We start from the raw sequence: 16,119 nt of genomic DNA, 5'->3' as shown, positions 1-16,119 counted from the left end.
CCATGGCTTCTATAGGTGGCAATTCAGTGACTAACTCCCTACAAGGCTGAGTTTCACATAACCATCATCAGGCTCAGTTTCTCCACTGTCTTACTAATGCCTTCTAAACATAGTATGCTGCAGGCATTTCACCACTGCATTTTGAATCACATTCTTCTCTAAGTAATCATCTCAATGTCTCAGTTTTTCCATTAGTAAGATGATTAGAGTACAGAGTGATCTATTTATAATAAGCCCTAGATTAAGCACTGTGGCTTTTCTTTGGCCTCATATTAAATGCATCTCTCTTTGTTAATTAATGTGCCTTATCCCAGAGTTGCAAGTCACAAGTACATTCCTGAGTTGGACAGGGAGGAGGAGAACCACACCCAGGCGGAAGCTCCATCAGTCTTCAGAATTGATGAGAATGCAATAGTCATGTGAGAGCAATGCTTAAAGCTTTGCTCCAGGCTTGTCTTAGGCCAGTGGTTCTCAAGCTTCCTAATGCTCTGACCCTTTGGTACAGTTCCTCAAGTTGTGGTGACCCCCCACCCTACCCTCTGCTCCCCTCCACCAGCACCATAATTTTCATTGCTACTTCATAACTGTAATTTTGCTACTGCTAAAAATATTAATACAAATGTCTGATATGCAGGATATTTGATATGCAGCCCCTGTGAAAGGGTATTTGACCCCCCTAAAGGGGCCACAGCCCACAGATTGAGAACCACTAAGGAAAATGACAGCATCTATGAGAAAAGTAATGGGATAACTAGATCAGGAATGAAATGCTGGTGCTCTCCATTGCTTCTAAGACTCCCTTCTCACCTAGGATATTTTGCACATGCAAAGCGCCATAATGTAACTTAATAAGGCACCTGGCATAAAAGTTAATTAATGAAGATGAAAACACTAACACTCAGGTTATTTAGTAACCAGGGCCTGGAGCCAGATCCCAATTAAACCACTGTTGTGGTAAAGGAAGGGATCAAAATGCCCAATAGGTTCCATCTGGCTGCCTCCGTGGGTCAGCACAGAGCCTCATGGCCTTGTCAAATTAGCCTCTCCACCTTCTTGCCAGTGCGGGGAGGATCTGAAGTGGTTCTCCAGGGGACCTGGTCAGCTCAGGGACTCCAGCACTCCCCAGAAAGGGGCTGGAAGGTAAGGAATCCAGCAGGAAGCAAGCATGACTCACTGGTAGCCCAATCCCCTTTTGTCATTCATTTCGCAGGAGGGCCCTTAAACCTTCAATCCCATTTGTACCCCACTGAGGAGATCTGATAACAGTCTTGGCAGAACTGGGCCTTTTCAAACTTCTGGCAAGGGCCTCACTGACCCATAACATGGCTGTACACATGATTTCTTCTCATACTGTCTTTGTAAATTGACCATGGCTAACCTTGCAGTTCTAATCAGATCAGAGTAACATTTCTTTAGCTGCTGCTCAATGGCAGCCTCCTGGGCTGAGGCGGGACTCCGAGAGAGTCAGCCTTAGATACCAAAGGCAGATTGTGGAGTTTCCAGTGGTCTCGGGTTTCTTTTGCTTTTATCACAGTTGGTGAGCTTTGTAACGTCCGTGTTTACAGCCATGCAAATTAGCCTCAGCTGGAGAGAACTCAGGTCGGGCCTAAAGGAAATCACACACTGGGCCCAAGGTATTTTATCAAAAATTACAAGTGCGGTCATAGTACTGAGGTTAAATCAGACTCCCTTAGGAAATAAATGGACAGCTTTGTCTGGTGTTTGCTGAACTCTTTGGCCTCCGGAGCCTGAAAAGTCTTCTAAGGGACGGTTTGCCTGATGAAGGGCCATGCCAGCCTAGTGGAGGCAGACCAAGTCCACCGTTGGCTATGGCTGCCAAACACTTTTTGTATATGAGGACAACTGTGATGAAGGAATATCATATCTTTAGAGGAAGAAATATGTTTGCAAGCCTTGTTTGCAGTATATGTTATTCCTTGACTAGGCAAGTCTCAAATTGATTGACTGTATACACATACTCAGTTTCAAAATGTCTGTGTCCACATGCAGGTAACTTCTGATATTTTGTACCTGGAAAGAATTGTTTAAAACTTCCTCTTCAGATGCCACGCTATCAACAAAAACTAAATGATACAAACAGCAACTCCTAGTCAGGTAGCCACGAGGCAAGCTCTCAGGATGCAAACTACATTGGGATTTTTCCAAAGATTGCTAGTTGTTATCTCAGTACCTAAAAAAAAACTTTATTTTAAAAATAATTCTGTTAAAACTAGGGGGTTATTAGAATCACCATTACTCATAGAGGTCCATGAACCTGTAACTCAGACAACATGGCAGACACTTAAGGCAGAATGCTCCAGGAGTGCCGAGATGCTGGTTCCTTTGGGATTCCCTGGTCTAGTTGCCCTCTCACACAGAAAGTCAAATTAGAGATGGTGGCTATTAAGTGTTCTCATCTGCAGAATAACTACCCGAGCCTGGGAAGCCTTCACATTGAAACTCATCTATTGAAAGATGAGACAACTGTCACACAGAGACTTCAAAGGCCTCATCCAGGATTTGGTTCTTGGCTAGGGTCGGTCAGAACTATAAACCATGACCGCTGACAGCAAGCCAGTGCTACATTTGCTGTACAATGACTGGAAATAGGATTCAGACTATACCAAGTCAACATTGTAGGCATATTTAGATTAGTGCATCGGTTTTCATGTAATTAAGAACACACCTTGAACTATCTATCCTTGGTTTGCTATGTATGAGCTGTGTGATGCCAGGCTATATGACACTCAGCCTCTCTATACTCTAGTTTCCTCACTGACAAAATGGGAATCATGGTAGGAACCATCTTCCTGAGCTCTTGTGGAATTAACTAAGTTAATATATACCAAGCAACTAAATTATTTTTAAAAATCCCTCTTAGCATTAGCACTACTAATGAAAGCTCCCAGGGTCACTGATCATCTTCACTTGGAAAATGTCCCCCAATCCAAAGTTATTGAAAATTCTTCTGATCATAATAAACATTTTCCTGTAAGGGGGGTGGGGGTGGGGGGTGGGAGTTGGGGGTGTCAGGGCTTGTGAAAAGGTTATTGTTGCTTTCACATGGGGTCAAAGCATTTTCAAGTTTAGCGTGCAGCATCCACGTGACCTGTAACTTGAGAACATGTGCAGGATCTTACTTATTACTTTTCCATTTCCAATACACTTCGCTTTGAGATCTAAAAACTGGAAGAATTGCTGCCACCATCATATTCCAGGATGGGCACTCAGCCTCATCCCTTCTCCAGCTCTAGACACTGCTATCATCTTAGAAACTTGGGATAAATGAATGAGGTTCCAGGTTAAAAACAAAACAAAAAGAAAAAAAAAAACAACACTGTATTTAATTGGTTTTCTCCTAGTATAACATCAGGTATATAATCACACCTTATACTCTTTAATTAGACGATCTCCAAGTGTATATCCAAAAAACTCATCTCTGTCTTTATATAGATTTTAAAGATATGGTAGTGAGGTGGATAGGTTTTAGAATTAGTTCTAAAGGAGCAAGCCCCATACGCCATCCATTTCAGACTGTAGTCATTCATTCCAAGCTCTGCAACTCTGCTTAGGAACAGCTTTTACTATGCTGACACTTCCAAGTCTTTCTAATATGCACTTGGCTCAGAGAACTTGGGATAATGTGATGTGAAATTTGGCCTCCTGGGCTTCCATTGCTGTCTGTGGAATAGGCGAGACTACTGTGACTCTCATTCTGAGGTGCCCTCTTGTGGCTTTTGGGAGGTAATGACCATTCTGATGGCAATCAAGCTGGCCTGAGTTATGATTAAATTATTCTTTTAATAGCCAACCTTAGAAAGAGAGATGAACTCCCAGGACAATACCTAGATTTGATATTCTGAAAGAAACACCCATATCTGTAAGTGATAATTTTTACCCACTTAAAAAAAACAAGCAGGTAAAGTAGATGTGCAAGCCAACTTGGGGGGTCATATCAATTCTAAATAAAACCTACAAGATAGTAATGTTCTTCTGGTGCCTGTCCAGGAGGAGCTCTCATTTCCTTTGGGTAAATCTGGCTAGTCAGGGGTCTATTAACTGTAGAACAGAAAAAGCCTGATCTTTCCTGGGCTATTTGGTGGTCTGGGTAAAGTATTAATATTCCCAGGATGTAGATTTGTACAGTCAACACATGGGCATTCTAGACACAATATCTCAATGCATTTATCAAACGCAGGAGAAATGTAAAAAAACAAAAGCAACAAAAGTGCCAACTTATCCTCACCCCCAGTGGGGTAATGATACACATACCTTTCCGAGGCAGCACAGAGAAATTATCTTTGTTACAAAAGCTGGAGTAATATAAACTTGGAAGGGCAGCAGGTTATAAAAACCCTATAAATTTATGTTTGTGCTTCCAAGCAATGCTCTCTTTTCACCCTTCTACCCCCCCCCCACTACAATGAGACACAAAGTCTGGGAGCTGAGCATTGAAGCCTCAATTCTCGCCAAAGTGACCAAATCACAATCGGCACCAGAAAGTTTCAACAGAGCATCATCTGCTGAGCCATCACAGCCCATCTCCCCTAAAAGGGCTCAGAGAAAGTAGCCAGGATCCCATTAATTCTTAAGAAATATCTGCTAAGGAGACAGAAGGAGGAGAACGCTTTCGTACATCTCACAGAAGAGGAAACAAACAGAGATGATTCATAATTCAAAGTCGGACCTCAGTGTCTCAAGAGCAGAAGGATATTGGCGGGTCTTACAGATTTTCTGTCAGACAAGTTTAGAACATAACTGGGAAGCTTATCAAAAAGTAGTGACCTCCTTGACAGAGGCCAAGAGAAAGAGTCCTTGACAATAGAGGCAGATACTTGGAACCCTGTCAGGGTGCTGACCTTCTTGCTTGGGAACAAATGTAACTTAAGGAAAGTGTAAACACAGATGCACTAGCAGTGTAAACATGTATTTTACAGTGCAAGAAAGAGAACACCAGCCAATCTGAGATGAAGTACTAGATGTTGGAATGTGTCATTACAGGAAGTTGTGGAATGCGTCTATAAATAATGGAAAACAAGGCTGGACCGACAGCCTCCAAAACAATACAGAGAAACTGTCTCGTAAAACCAAAAAAAAAAAAAAAAAATAATAATGGAAAACAAGAATGGTCCAGAGATGTTCTAGATTTCTTTAAGTTTTTTTCTTCTACAAAACAAAGCACAGTCTCATGTAGCCCAGTCTAGCCTAGAACTTATGATCTTCTTGCTTCAGCTTCCCAGGTACCACAATTACAAGTGTGTGTCAACACACCTGGCAATATATTCTTCCTAAAGCTTTGATATGACAGTAGTTTATAAAGCAAGAGATTAACATAAAGCTTGGAGGATGCCTAAAAGTATTTTCATAATTATAATTTCCTTTTATTCCCACAACAGCCATGATAAGAACTTGATAGTGTCAATTTTATAGAGAAAAGGCTGATGGGAGAGGGTAGTTTGCTATTCACCGAGGAATAATAAAGACTGTACGGAGAGGTGGTGACTGTTGTGTTCTGTGCTCTTGTCCTCATGGCTCCTGTGTTTGTTGTGGCTGGTGGGCCTGATGTGAGGATTAGGATGGCAACCACCTGAGTGTGCAAAGTGTCTTGCCTCAGATTATTTTGCTATAGTTAATACATAAAATGCAATGTGTTGACACAAGGGAAATAACACACTTGGAATTTATGTATTTCTTTGTACTAATTGTACACAAGACACATATTTTTTCTTCCCAAGTTTGAATTCTTCCTCCCTGCAACAGAATACTAGAGAACATTTTGGATAATCTTGCAATGAAAGAAACAGTTTAGATTTCATCAAGTGTGGCTGTGTCTTGGCTCCTGTAGCAATGACTTTTCCTGTTCATTAAATTCAATCATCTCAGTGAAAACTGTGACTATCAACAGTGTGGTATGCTAAAAAAGGAACCAAAGACACGTATATGCTGAAGATCTTGTGGATGCTCTCCAATGCTCACCATTAACATCTTCCCAGTTAGAGATGTTCAAAGCCCTAGAAGCCACTTCAGTCTTGGTTTCTATGTCCTAATGAGAGAATGGAACTACACTATGAGTGGGTTTCCTTTTACTTCTCAGATTGCTTACTGTAGAACAAGAATCCATGCATGTCTTAGTGTAAGACAGGCTCAACAATGGGAAATGTAAACACTATTATAAAGCTTGGCATTAGAAGTTCTCACCTGAGTTCAGCAGACTAGACAATGAAGCCCATCATTTCTGAAGGATACATTTGAAATGCACCAGCTCTACTTAAGAAATTTGTATGTTTCTGCCACAATGTTGGCTGAGCCACTCCTTCCAAAATTCAGAAAGCTGAATGCTTCAATATCCAACACACACAGTTCTCCCTCCAGTTCAGGCATTGTAAAAATATCTATTTGACAAGTGTTCTTGTGGTCTTCTCATATGGGAATCATCCCATGATTATACTGAAGGATTTGACCCCCAAAGCTGAAAGTCCTCTAAAAAGCCACTTTCATCTTCACTTCAGGAGAAAAGAAAACAAACATCCTATTCTAGAAGAGGGCCAAGGGATCCATCTTGATGTTTGAATTCTGGCCACGGGCATGGAGGCTGAGCAAGCTCAAAGGGGCAGGTTTGCAGTCTTCTGGCATTGATTTATCTTGTTACTTTCTTTACAACTTAAAACCCCAACTTAAGGTAGTCTACAAAGTTCACTGAAAACTCCAAACACCACCTCTCTTGGGAAGCTTACTGGATCCAGACATTTTGGCTCCACTTGCAATGAACCCTTAAACACAGTACATACGAATGCAGATTCTATGGGATGATGGAACCTCACTAAGGAACAAGCTTGAATAGTTCAAAGGAAGCACATCCCTCATTCAGACAATGCAACAAAACAAATAATCAAGGGCAAATTGCCTTAATTAAAATCAACTGTTGAATAGGCACACAATTAGGAGATAAGAAACTAGAATGAATGACCAAATGTTAACATATTTGAAAACAAATATCCACTTACAAAAACAGAAATAATTCATTTTAGGAGGAAACAACATGTTACCAAAACATTCAGAAAGAAACAAAGCAGAGCAATATAATTGAAGAAGAAATAGAGAACACAGAAGAATTTAATATGATATTGCATAAGACCATACTTGGGAAGTTTCTAGTTAGAGAAGCTTTGCTGGCAGAGGTAAACTGAGGCTGTCTTTAGAATGTAGGGATTTTCCTTTTGCCTTTCTTATGGTGATAGATGGCATCTAAAAAGCCACCCTTTCCAACTCCATCCATAAGAACCTAACTTTCCTGGAATCCATTTCCTGGTCTGTCAGTGACTTCTTGCCTGGTAAAGCTCTTACAGAAGAACCCCAGCTGTTCCATGTAATATGTCCTCTTCAAGATTCACTCTGTGCACTGGAGAAATGGGTGAGTGGCTAAGAGCACTTGCTGCTCTTCCAGTGAACTTGAGACTGATTTCCAGCATCCATGTTGGACAGCCCACAACTCCTGCAACTCCAACTCCAGGGGATCCAAGGCTCTCTTCCAGCCTCCACAGGTACTGACATTCACACACACAAATACATACACATTCATAAAATTAAAAGTAAAAAAATATTCACTACCATATCTAATTATTGGAATCACATCTTTTCTCATGATAAAATACTTCTAGTGTACTTGAAGGATGAAAATTGTTGATTGTGGTTTTAGATGCAAAGGAGAATTTAATTTGGATGACAAAACTACAATCAGGAACTTTTGGATTTTCTTATATAAGTTGCAGCTCATTTCATGTAATACAGTTACATTCATAGCAGCACAGGGACTATGACGTGACACATGAAATTCAACACATAATCTAAGAAGGAAGTACTGATGGCAGTAACACCATCTGGTATGCAGTTGAAACTTCTCAGGTCCCCGTAGATTTCACAGCTCCCTGGTAAAGTAGATTTGGTATTGATAATCATATTTTACAGGAAAGAGAGATGAGAAGGAAAACAACCACTCCCCTCAACTTTACAGAGTGAATAGGCAACTGAACTGGGGCTCGTTGAGTCCTTAGCACCACTCCATTGTTAACAAAACATAAATGCAGAGGAACTGTGGCCATGGTGGTAACCACAGCCAACCATCACAGAATGTGGAGAGCAAAAATCATCCAATGTGGACTGATCACACACCACGGACTATGTACAATATGAGCTCATTTCATTATCACAGAAGGGCATGATGCATGGCTCTTGTATTAGTCAGCTTTCATGAACAATACAAGACACCTGAGAATTCTCAATGCAACTAACTTAGAAAGAGAAAAGGCTTATTTTTACCCACCCTTCAGTATGTTTTATGTAAAAATCTACTTCAGACCTTTGGCAATGGCAGCACATTGGAGCAGGAGAACATGACAGATCCAACTGCTCTGGCCACCTCATGAGCTGGAAGTGAGGTGAGACTAGCGTCCTACAATCCTATTGAGGGTATGTCCCCAGTGACTTAAGGACCTTCTACTGGCTCTGTATCCTTAAGGTTCCAGTAGTACCACCCTGGGAGCCAAAGCTTTACCAAATGGGCCTTTGGGGGACTTACTAAACCATAACAGATGTTATCTTGTGCTAGTATTAATGACTGTTAAACTCCACAGGGCAACAACCATTTTAGGATTGGTTTCTTTCCCTCATACACATTGCTAATATTTACAAAGAGCTGTCCAATAGAACTTACAATGTTGCCATATTTAGTAGCCACTCAAGAAAAATAGCTAGTGTAAAGGACTGAACATTCCATTTTGTTTAATTGTTATTATTTAAATGGCTACATGTCAACACATTGTAGCAAATACTAAGAACACTGCTTTGTACCACAGAGTCTAATAACTTGGTTCTATGAATGAATTTTATGAATGATATGTATTTGCATGTATACACACATATTTATGCATGCATGAGTGTGTACACCTAAACCTGTGTACACATGCATTTGTAAGCCAGAGGCTGATGTTGGTGTCTTCTTCAATTACTCTACATCTTATTTTTTGAATCAGGGTCTCTCACTGAACCTAGAGTTCGATATACTGGCTGGTCATCAAGCCCCAAAAATTCTCCTATCTTTATCCCTTTATGACCAATAGTAAAGTCAGTCACTCAACACTTGTTTTTTTTTGACCCCTATGAACCAAACTCAGGCCCTCATATTAAGTGGCAAGGCACTTTACCAACTGAGCAATCATCATAGTCGCATGAGATCTATTTTTCAGGTGGAATATAAACTGCTTTCACTAAAGCAATTTACATACTTTTTTCCCAATAGAATTAGTGACTATAGTTGTGCTGGATAGTTTTACGTCAACTTGATGCAAGCTAGGGTCATTAGATAGAAGAGAACTTCAATTGAGAAAATGCCTCTGTAAGATGGGGCTGTAGGGCATTTTCTTAATTAGAGACCCATGTAGGAGAGCCCAGCTCTTGTGGGTGGGGTCACCCCAGGCTAGTGTTCTTGGGGTCTATAAGAAAGCAGGCAAAGCAAGCCATGAGGGGCAAATTAGTAAGCAACACCCCTCCATGACCTCAGCATATGCTCCTGTCTCCAGGATCCTGCCCTGTTTGAGTCCCTGTCCCAACTTCCTTTAATGATAAACAATGACAAGGAAACAGCCTAATAAACCCTTTCTTCCATAAGTTTCTTTGGTCATGGTGTTTCATCACAGCAAAAGTAAACCTAACTAAGACAAATAATACAATAAAATTTAAATATTCAGAAGATAAAACCAAAATAGCAAGCCCAGTTTTCTTAAACTAACTGAATCTTTTTGCCATCCAAGACTTAGATCATTATCTGGGGCAAGAACAGCAACCAGCAGGATGTGGCTATGATTACAATGATGATCACATAGTACCTTTTTGACTTTGCTCTTCTTCTCGTAGGTTTCTGACAGGGGTTTTTTCTTCTGTTGAGTTGTGTCTTTGGAGAATAAATATTCAAATTCACTGGTGTCCCTAATATGAGGTTCTTCTAAGGAGTCCCATAAAGTTGGTGTGGCATCTTGGCTTGAAAGAGAAAGCATCAAATTAACTGTAGGAAATGAAGCAGGAAATAGTATAATATGATGAAATCTTTCTCTAATGTACTTGTACAAAAACGTACAGCCTGGTAAAGTCCAGATAAAGGTTTTTCATGTCACACATTTTAGAAGTCCAAATATGTAACAGGATATTTTAACCTACATCTTCATGCAAACATCCAAAAATGCATGATGGTTATTATTTCATGACAAGAGTCCTAGAGAAGTACCTTAGGACTAAAATTCTTGTGGGTGAGTTATGGGGCCATGTAAACTGCTCCTCTCTCAGCTGTGGCATCTCTAGCAGGCAAAAATACTATTACAGGGAGGCAGAAGGGAGAATCAATTCTATACACGGGCAAGCCATTTTATAAAATATATTGCATTTTACTTATTCATCATGTGCACATGCATGTATGGGTTGGTAAGTATGTGGGGGAAAGGATACACATGCCACGGCACACATGTGCAGGTCAGAGGACAATTTTGGTTTCCTCCTCCCACCACCCAGATCCCTGGAATCAAATTCGTGTTACCAGGCTTGGCTGCAAGCATCCGACCCCCCCAGAGCCATTTCACAGGCCCAAAGTTATTCTTCCAAGGATTGAAAATGGAGCATTAAGGTAAAGATGTGCCCCACTCTGAGGATTTTAAATACCGTTTTCAGGACTGAGTCAGTACACCTCAGTGCAGTCACTTCAACACGTCAGCTGCTCATCTGACACACTGGATTTATAGTATCCCACAAGAGACAAGGCTGCCACACAAAACCATAAGATTTTGCCATACACCAGTCCCCCATGTGGATTCCAACTAAAGCAACCATAGGGAATTTGTGTTTTATTTTTCAGAAATAGTCTGTTATGAAGCAGTGAAGAAGCAGCTGCCGGAAATAAAGTATGTCAGAGCTATCTCCAAGATCTGGGGTGTGTGGACCTCTCTATAGGCTACCTCATTTGGAGTGTGTCATTTACTTTCTTCACATTGGTGAAACTGAAATGCTTTCTCAAGTTACTGTTAATGCCACAGAAAGAAAAAGTAGATTTCTTCTATATTGATTTTTCAAATACATCAGTCTGGCATGCATGATCCATATCTATTTTGTTTCAATTAAAACTAAGAGTAAAGCCACCTTCATATAACATACTCTATAATCTTCTTTACATATAATAAACCTATTTGTTACACTAGTAAATGATTTGGTACCAAATAAAGATTTTATACTCAAAGCAATCGTGCTCAGATGAAAGAACCTGAACGTGTTACATTGGCAGGCAGTGCCCATGCTGTGGCCTTAATACATCACAGAGGTGACAAGGCTGACACACCCACCAAGTCACTCACTCCTAATGTCCTGTTCATCTACTTTTCATTTGCTTTCAAAGTGAAGCACTAGATTTATGGTGTTTGCAGGACCAGCTCAACCAATGTAACTAATGAAAGCTTGAGCATTTGACTGTTTTCCATTAAAAAAAAAAGTGAGAAATTACAAGAGGAAAAAAAATCAATGATCCCCCCAACTCTCATTTACCCTTCCTTGAACAGTGGATGAAGGGCCTGTCCTCCCAGCATGAGGTTTTGTGATGCTATGTCTATGGCATTGGCTGCTCATGAGGTCTCTTGGGGGATGAAGGGAAGGCATGCAAGTGAGAAACAGGTGTGAGACAGTTACATGCACCGTCAGAACAGGCTAGTCCAGGGCCCACAGGTGGGATTCATCACTTGAGACTGACTGCACAATGAGTTGAGAGCTCTAATAAAGAAACATAACTCAAATATTCTGGGAAATCATCTCTTAGGAAATATCTAAATCTCGAATGAGAAATGAGATACTAGCACATTAGTGTTAGTGTTGGGAACTATTTTAGGATCATCTTTTTTTTTTTAAACCATTCATTTGGGAAATTATAAAGCACTTTTATCTGCATTAAATAAATACATCTAGAAATTTCCACAAGTAAACTCTTGACCCTTCGTTTTTGGCAAGAAGACTGGGGACAATATGAAATACATCATCAACTTTGTTCATCACATGCTTGGTTTGGTGGTACTTCCCCTGCTCTTAGAGTGGTTTCCAATTTTTTTTAATAATTTGTGTGAACTATATGTTATTTTGTTTAGCTATCTTGCCTTCCCAAAGCAAAATTTCACAAAAGCTTAAAAATGCACTGCCAATATTTTGAATGAGGAATAAGCTTTAAAATGTAGTCTTATTACTATTACCATTATACATTCTTTGCAAAAAAAATTCTAAACTAGAAAGTGGTCAAGAAACAAGTCAATATGTCTCTTTGTCCTTCTGAGAGACTCAGAAATGAAGCAATAAATCTAACTCTAACTTGTTTGGATGAAGGTTTCCAAGTCATCATGACTTTCTGCCTTGTAGGCCCAGCTCAATAGCATACACAAATGGAAGGCGCTCTCCACACCAGCTCTCTACACACAGTACTGTTTCTGGAGGTCAATAAGGAATACAGCTGTAAAAGAAGTCTTATGAACAGAATTCAAAAGGGGGGTAGTGGCGTTATATTTTGAGACCCTCTTCTGATCTAAACAATGAATAACTCAGCCATCTCAGTACTTTCATAACAAAATGAAAAGTATACCAATAACTGCTAAATATCCAGATTCAACAAGAAGCCCCTAGAGATTAGTGAAGCATACCTTTGAATTTATCTTCAGGAACATTTCCAGAAAGAATTAACCAAGGGTGGGAAGATCAGCCATGAATATGAATACGTCATCCCACAGGCTCTTGACCCAGATGGAATAAAAGGAAAAAGCTTCTAGTGTATTCTGTTTGTTTCCTTCCCTGCCAGGAGATGAGCTACCCCCCTGTGCCACACTCTCATTGGCACAATAAACTGAAACCTCTGAGACCATAAGCCAAAATAAATTATTTCACATTTTTCTCAGGTATTTGTCATAGTGATAAAAAAATGATCGACACCAGACCACAAGGCTGGTTATCAAAAACTAAGAAAGGGTATCATAAATGATATCGTAGCTATCCCCAGTGAGCCAATACTGCAGACACTGCTCCAACTTATAATTACTCAACTAATACAGTGGTGTAAGAGATGGCCCTAGCTTAGACATGGACTCTTCTCTAGTTACAAAATGGAACATTTACCTTGAAGAGGAATCTGATACTCAACACATTCCTTCTCCCAGAGGACCTGGCAAACACTACCTCCCCCTGACACTCTAAGCTTGTGTATCAAGGCATTCACCACACACATTATATTTAAGAATGGGTGTTACCCAATATAAATACTGAACTGTCAATAATAAAACACCACTTGGGAAGAATACCATGAATTTGTGACCTAGAATGGGTTAAGGAAAAGCTTACCTCTTATCATTTATTTGTATTCTAGTCCAATACAAAGGCTTCATGGGACAGCTGGGCTCAATGGCTGGTTTGCGTGGACACTGGCTAGAAGAAGAGCTGAGTCCAAAGGACAGTCCAGGAGGAGGTGGGGGTGCAAGTCCTGGGGGAGGAGGAGGAAGAGGAGGAGGAGGAAGGCCTCCACTGTTAGGAAGAGCCAGGGCACTGGGAAGTGGTGGTGGGGGAGGAGGTGGGGGAGGCCCAGCACTTGGAGGCAGGGGAGGTGGTGGAGGAGGTGGAGGAGGTGGTGGTGGTGGCCCGGCACTCATAGGTGACATGGGTGGTGCTGGTGGCAAAGGCCCAAGTCCAGTGGGGAGAGGGGGAGGCGGAGGAATGGGAGGCGGGGGAAGAGAAGGCGTGGGAGGTGGAGGTGATATCTTCTGTTGACTAGATGAGATGCCCTCCACTGTCTGAAGTGGTGCATGGATGTCTTTGCTGTCTTTTGTGGGAGAGAGCTGGGTTAATGAGATATTCAGCTTCTTGGGTACTATCTGGTTGCTTCTAGCTGTCTTGTTTTCACTCTCACAGGTCTTGAGAAATGTCTCTCTGTCTGTCTGGATGCACACATTTCTGAAGGCCTTTGGGGGACCGTCGTCATCAGTGGAGATGCATGCGTCTCTCATCTCTTCACGTCCTCCTCCCCAGCGGTGGTCTAACTGTTGCTTGAGATTTTCAATGGTTTCTTCAAGTCTTGCTGTAATTAATGCATGCTCACCCCGCATGTGAAATGTCTTAAGTTCAAACTGAGCCTGCAAGGAAAAAAATTAATAGGAAAGTAATGGTTTAATGATAGCAAACCCCTAAAAGGCATTCAACAGTACCATGAATGTGTGAACGTGCCCTGTAAAGCACTGGTCCTCAGCCTTCCTCACGCTGCAACCCTTTAATAAAATTCCTCATGTTGTATCGACACCCAACCATAAAATTATTTTCATTGCAACTTCATAACCTGTAATTTGGCTATTGTAATGAATTGCAATGTAAATATTTTTGGAGACAGAGGTGTGTCAAAGGGGTCACGACCCAAAGGTTGGGTACCACTGTCTTAAAGAATGGCCCACATAATGCAGATAAATGGAGACATTTGTTCAAAAATCCAAAAAGTTACAAATCTTCATTTCAGAATTTTCCAGACATCTAAACATGTAGGGGCTATTGGGTAATTTTACCCTGTCTAAGCTTATGGGAGATTACTGATCCTGAGTTAAAGTTTACAGCAAATCTTCTACTTAAGAACTTCCACTCAATTTTAATATCAAATGCAGAGGAAATTAACGTAATAGAGCTTTGGACAAGATTGAATGTAGCTTTTGTAGCTTTTGGTGTGGACTGTGAAAAAGAAGTGTGGGGGTGGGGGAAGGCCATCCAGAGCTTGTGCCTGTGTGGGGCACCGTTATCTAAGTTCTTTAGAGTCTCCCCATCAGCTCTCCCTGCAGCACTGCTGCAGAAGCAGCAGGCAAGGGGAAGAGCAAGGACGCTTTTATTGTCTGGCTGTTTTTAAGTTTCCAGATGAAAGCAGACCAGTGTCACTGTTTGGGTCTATATCTCACTGCTGGCCCTCGTCCAGATTATTAGCTCCACCGGATGACATCAGTGGAATACTGTCTCTATTTCTGTACCCCAGCAATGAGCACAGCATTGGAAAGGAAGATGGATAAAATCGAGGAAACAGTTATACACACACTCCCTGTCTCAAGAGCCTTGCTTAATGGCTAATCAAGGCTTTTTTGCTGTAACCTCAGTTCACAGATACCTAGAATAACAGCTACAACAATAATAGGGTATAAGCCTTTACATTAAATTGTTAAAGAAATGTGTTTTATGACCTAGTCAGCAGGTTCAATAAAAAGGAAAGGTTTTCTGCCTTCACTGAGATACATTTTAACTATTTTTTACTAGGTTCAAATTTTCCTATTATTGATTCTGACAAATCAATCCCCAAACATCAGGAGAACTTAGAGACAAACATTTCTGATGGAAAATCTTCCCATTCTTAAACACCATAGACTTGGGAAAACTGGGAAAGCAGCAGAGATATCAGTTTACTAAAATAAGCAGCACAGTGGATGGGTTAAGAGCCAGAGTCTGGATTCACATTGTCTATTCCATGTCTAAACTTGGCTGTTCTCTAGGTCTGTGGCCTTAGTCTAGCTGTTTCCTCAGTTGTAAAGTGGGGATAACAGTGAGCCATTTCCTGTTTCATTTGTTTGTTTGTTTTTAATGAAAAACGAGGTGCTTCGTGTAAATCAGGAAACTTCCATTGGTGTTAATAATGATAACACTAGACTAAGAGGTTCATAAATTCTTATTCTTGGGTTTTTTTTCAAATAACAGCTCTGGTGATGAAGGCACAAAACTAGGAAAAGATGAAGCCATCAATATGAACAACGTATCACAAATTCAAAAGTGTGCACCATTTTAAAGTGTTCTACTACTAAGTACGTACTAAGTACATTTCAACCAACTGAGTAGTTTATAGTACCTTTGTTCCGGCATCATTCCAGATCCATCATTTCTCTTTCCACCTCTTCTACATCCTACTAAGATTCCTACTGGAATTATGCACCAACATTTTATTTTAATTTCTGTGACTACTTTATTTTTGTCACTACAAAATAACTATATTGGTGTTCCTCAGTTAACCTATTTTCAAGACAAGTTTTTGTATTGCTTTGTATTGAC

General features: G+C 40.6%; 1 protein-coding gene across 5 annotated transcripts in view; it reads right to left on the bottom strand.

Moving 5' to 3' along the window:
- Positions 1–16,119, bottom strand: part of Fmn1 (formin 1) — a 361,689-nt gene that overhangs the window by 167,249 nt on the left and 178,321 nt on the right. For all 5 annotated transcript variants that reach the window (XM_021231093.2, XM_021231095.2, XM_040746011.1 and 2 more), the window contains 2 exons: positions 13,402–14,186; positions 9,882–10,032 (listed from right to left, as the gene is read on the bottom strand). In XM_021231093.2, coding sequence (XP_021086752.1) covers positions 9,882–10,032; positions 13,402–14,186 — 936 coding nt within the window. The remainder of the gene's footprint in view (positions 1–9,881; positions 10,033–13,401; positions 14,187–16,119) is intronic.

The sequence above is a fragment of the Mesocricetus auratus genome, unplaced genomic scaffold, assembly GCF_017639785.1.
Source record: "Mesocricetus auratus isolate SY011 unplaced genomic scaffold, BCM_Maur_2.0 Super-Scaffold_100004, whole genome shotgun sequence".
NCBI lineage: Eukaryota > Metazoa > Chordata > Mammalia > Rodentia > Cricetidae > Mesocricetus > Mesocricetus auratus.
Note: the sequence above shows the minus strand (reverse complement) of the source record. Positions and strands in the feature narration are given on the sequence as shown.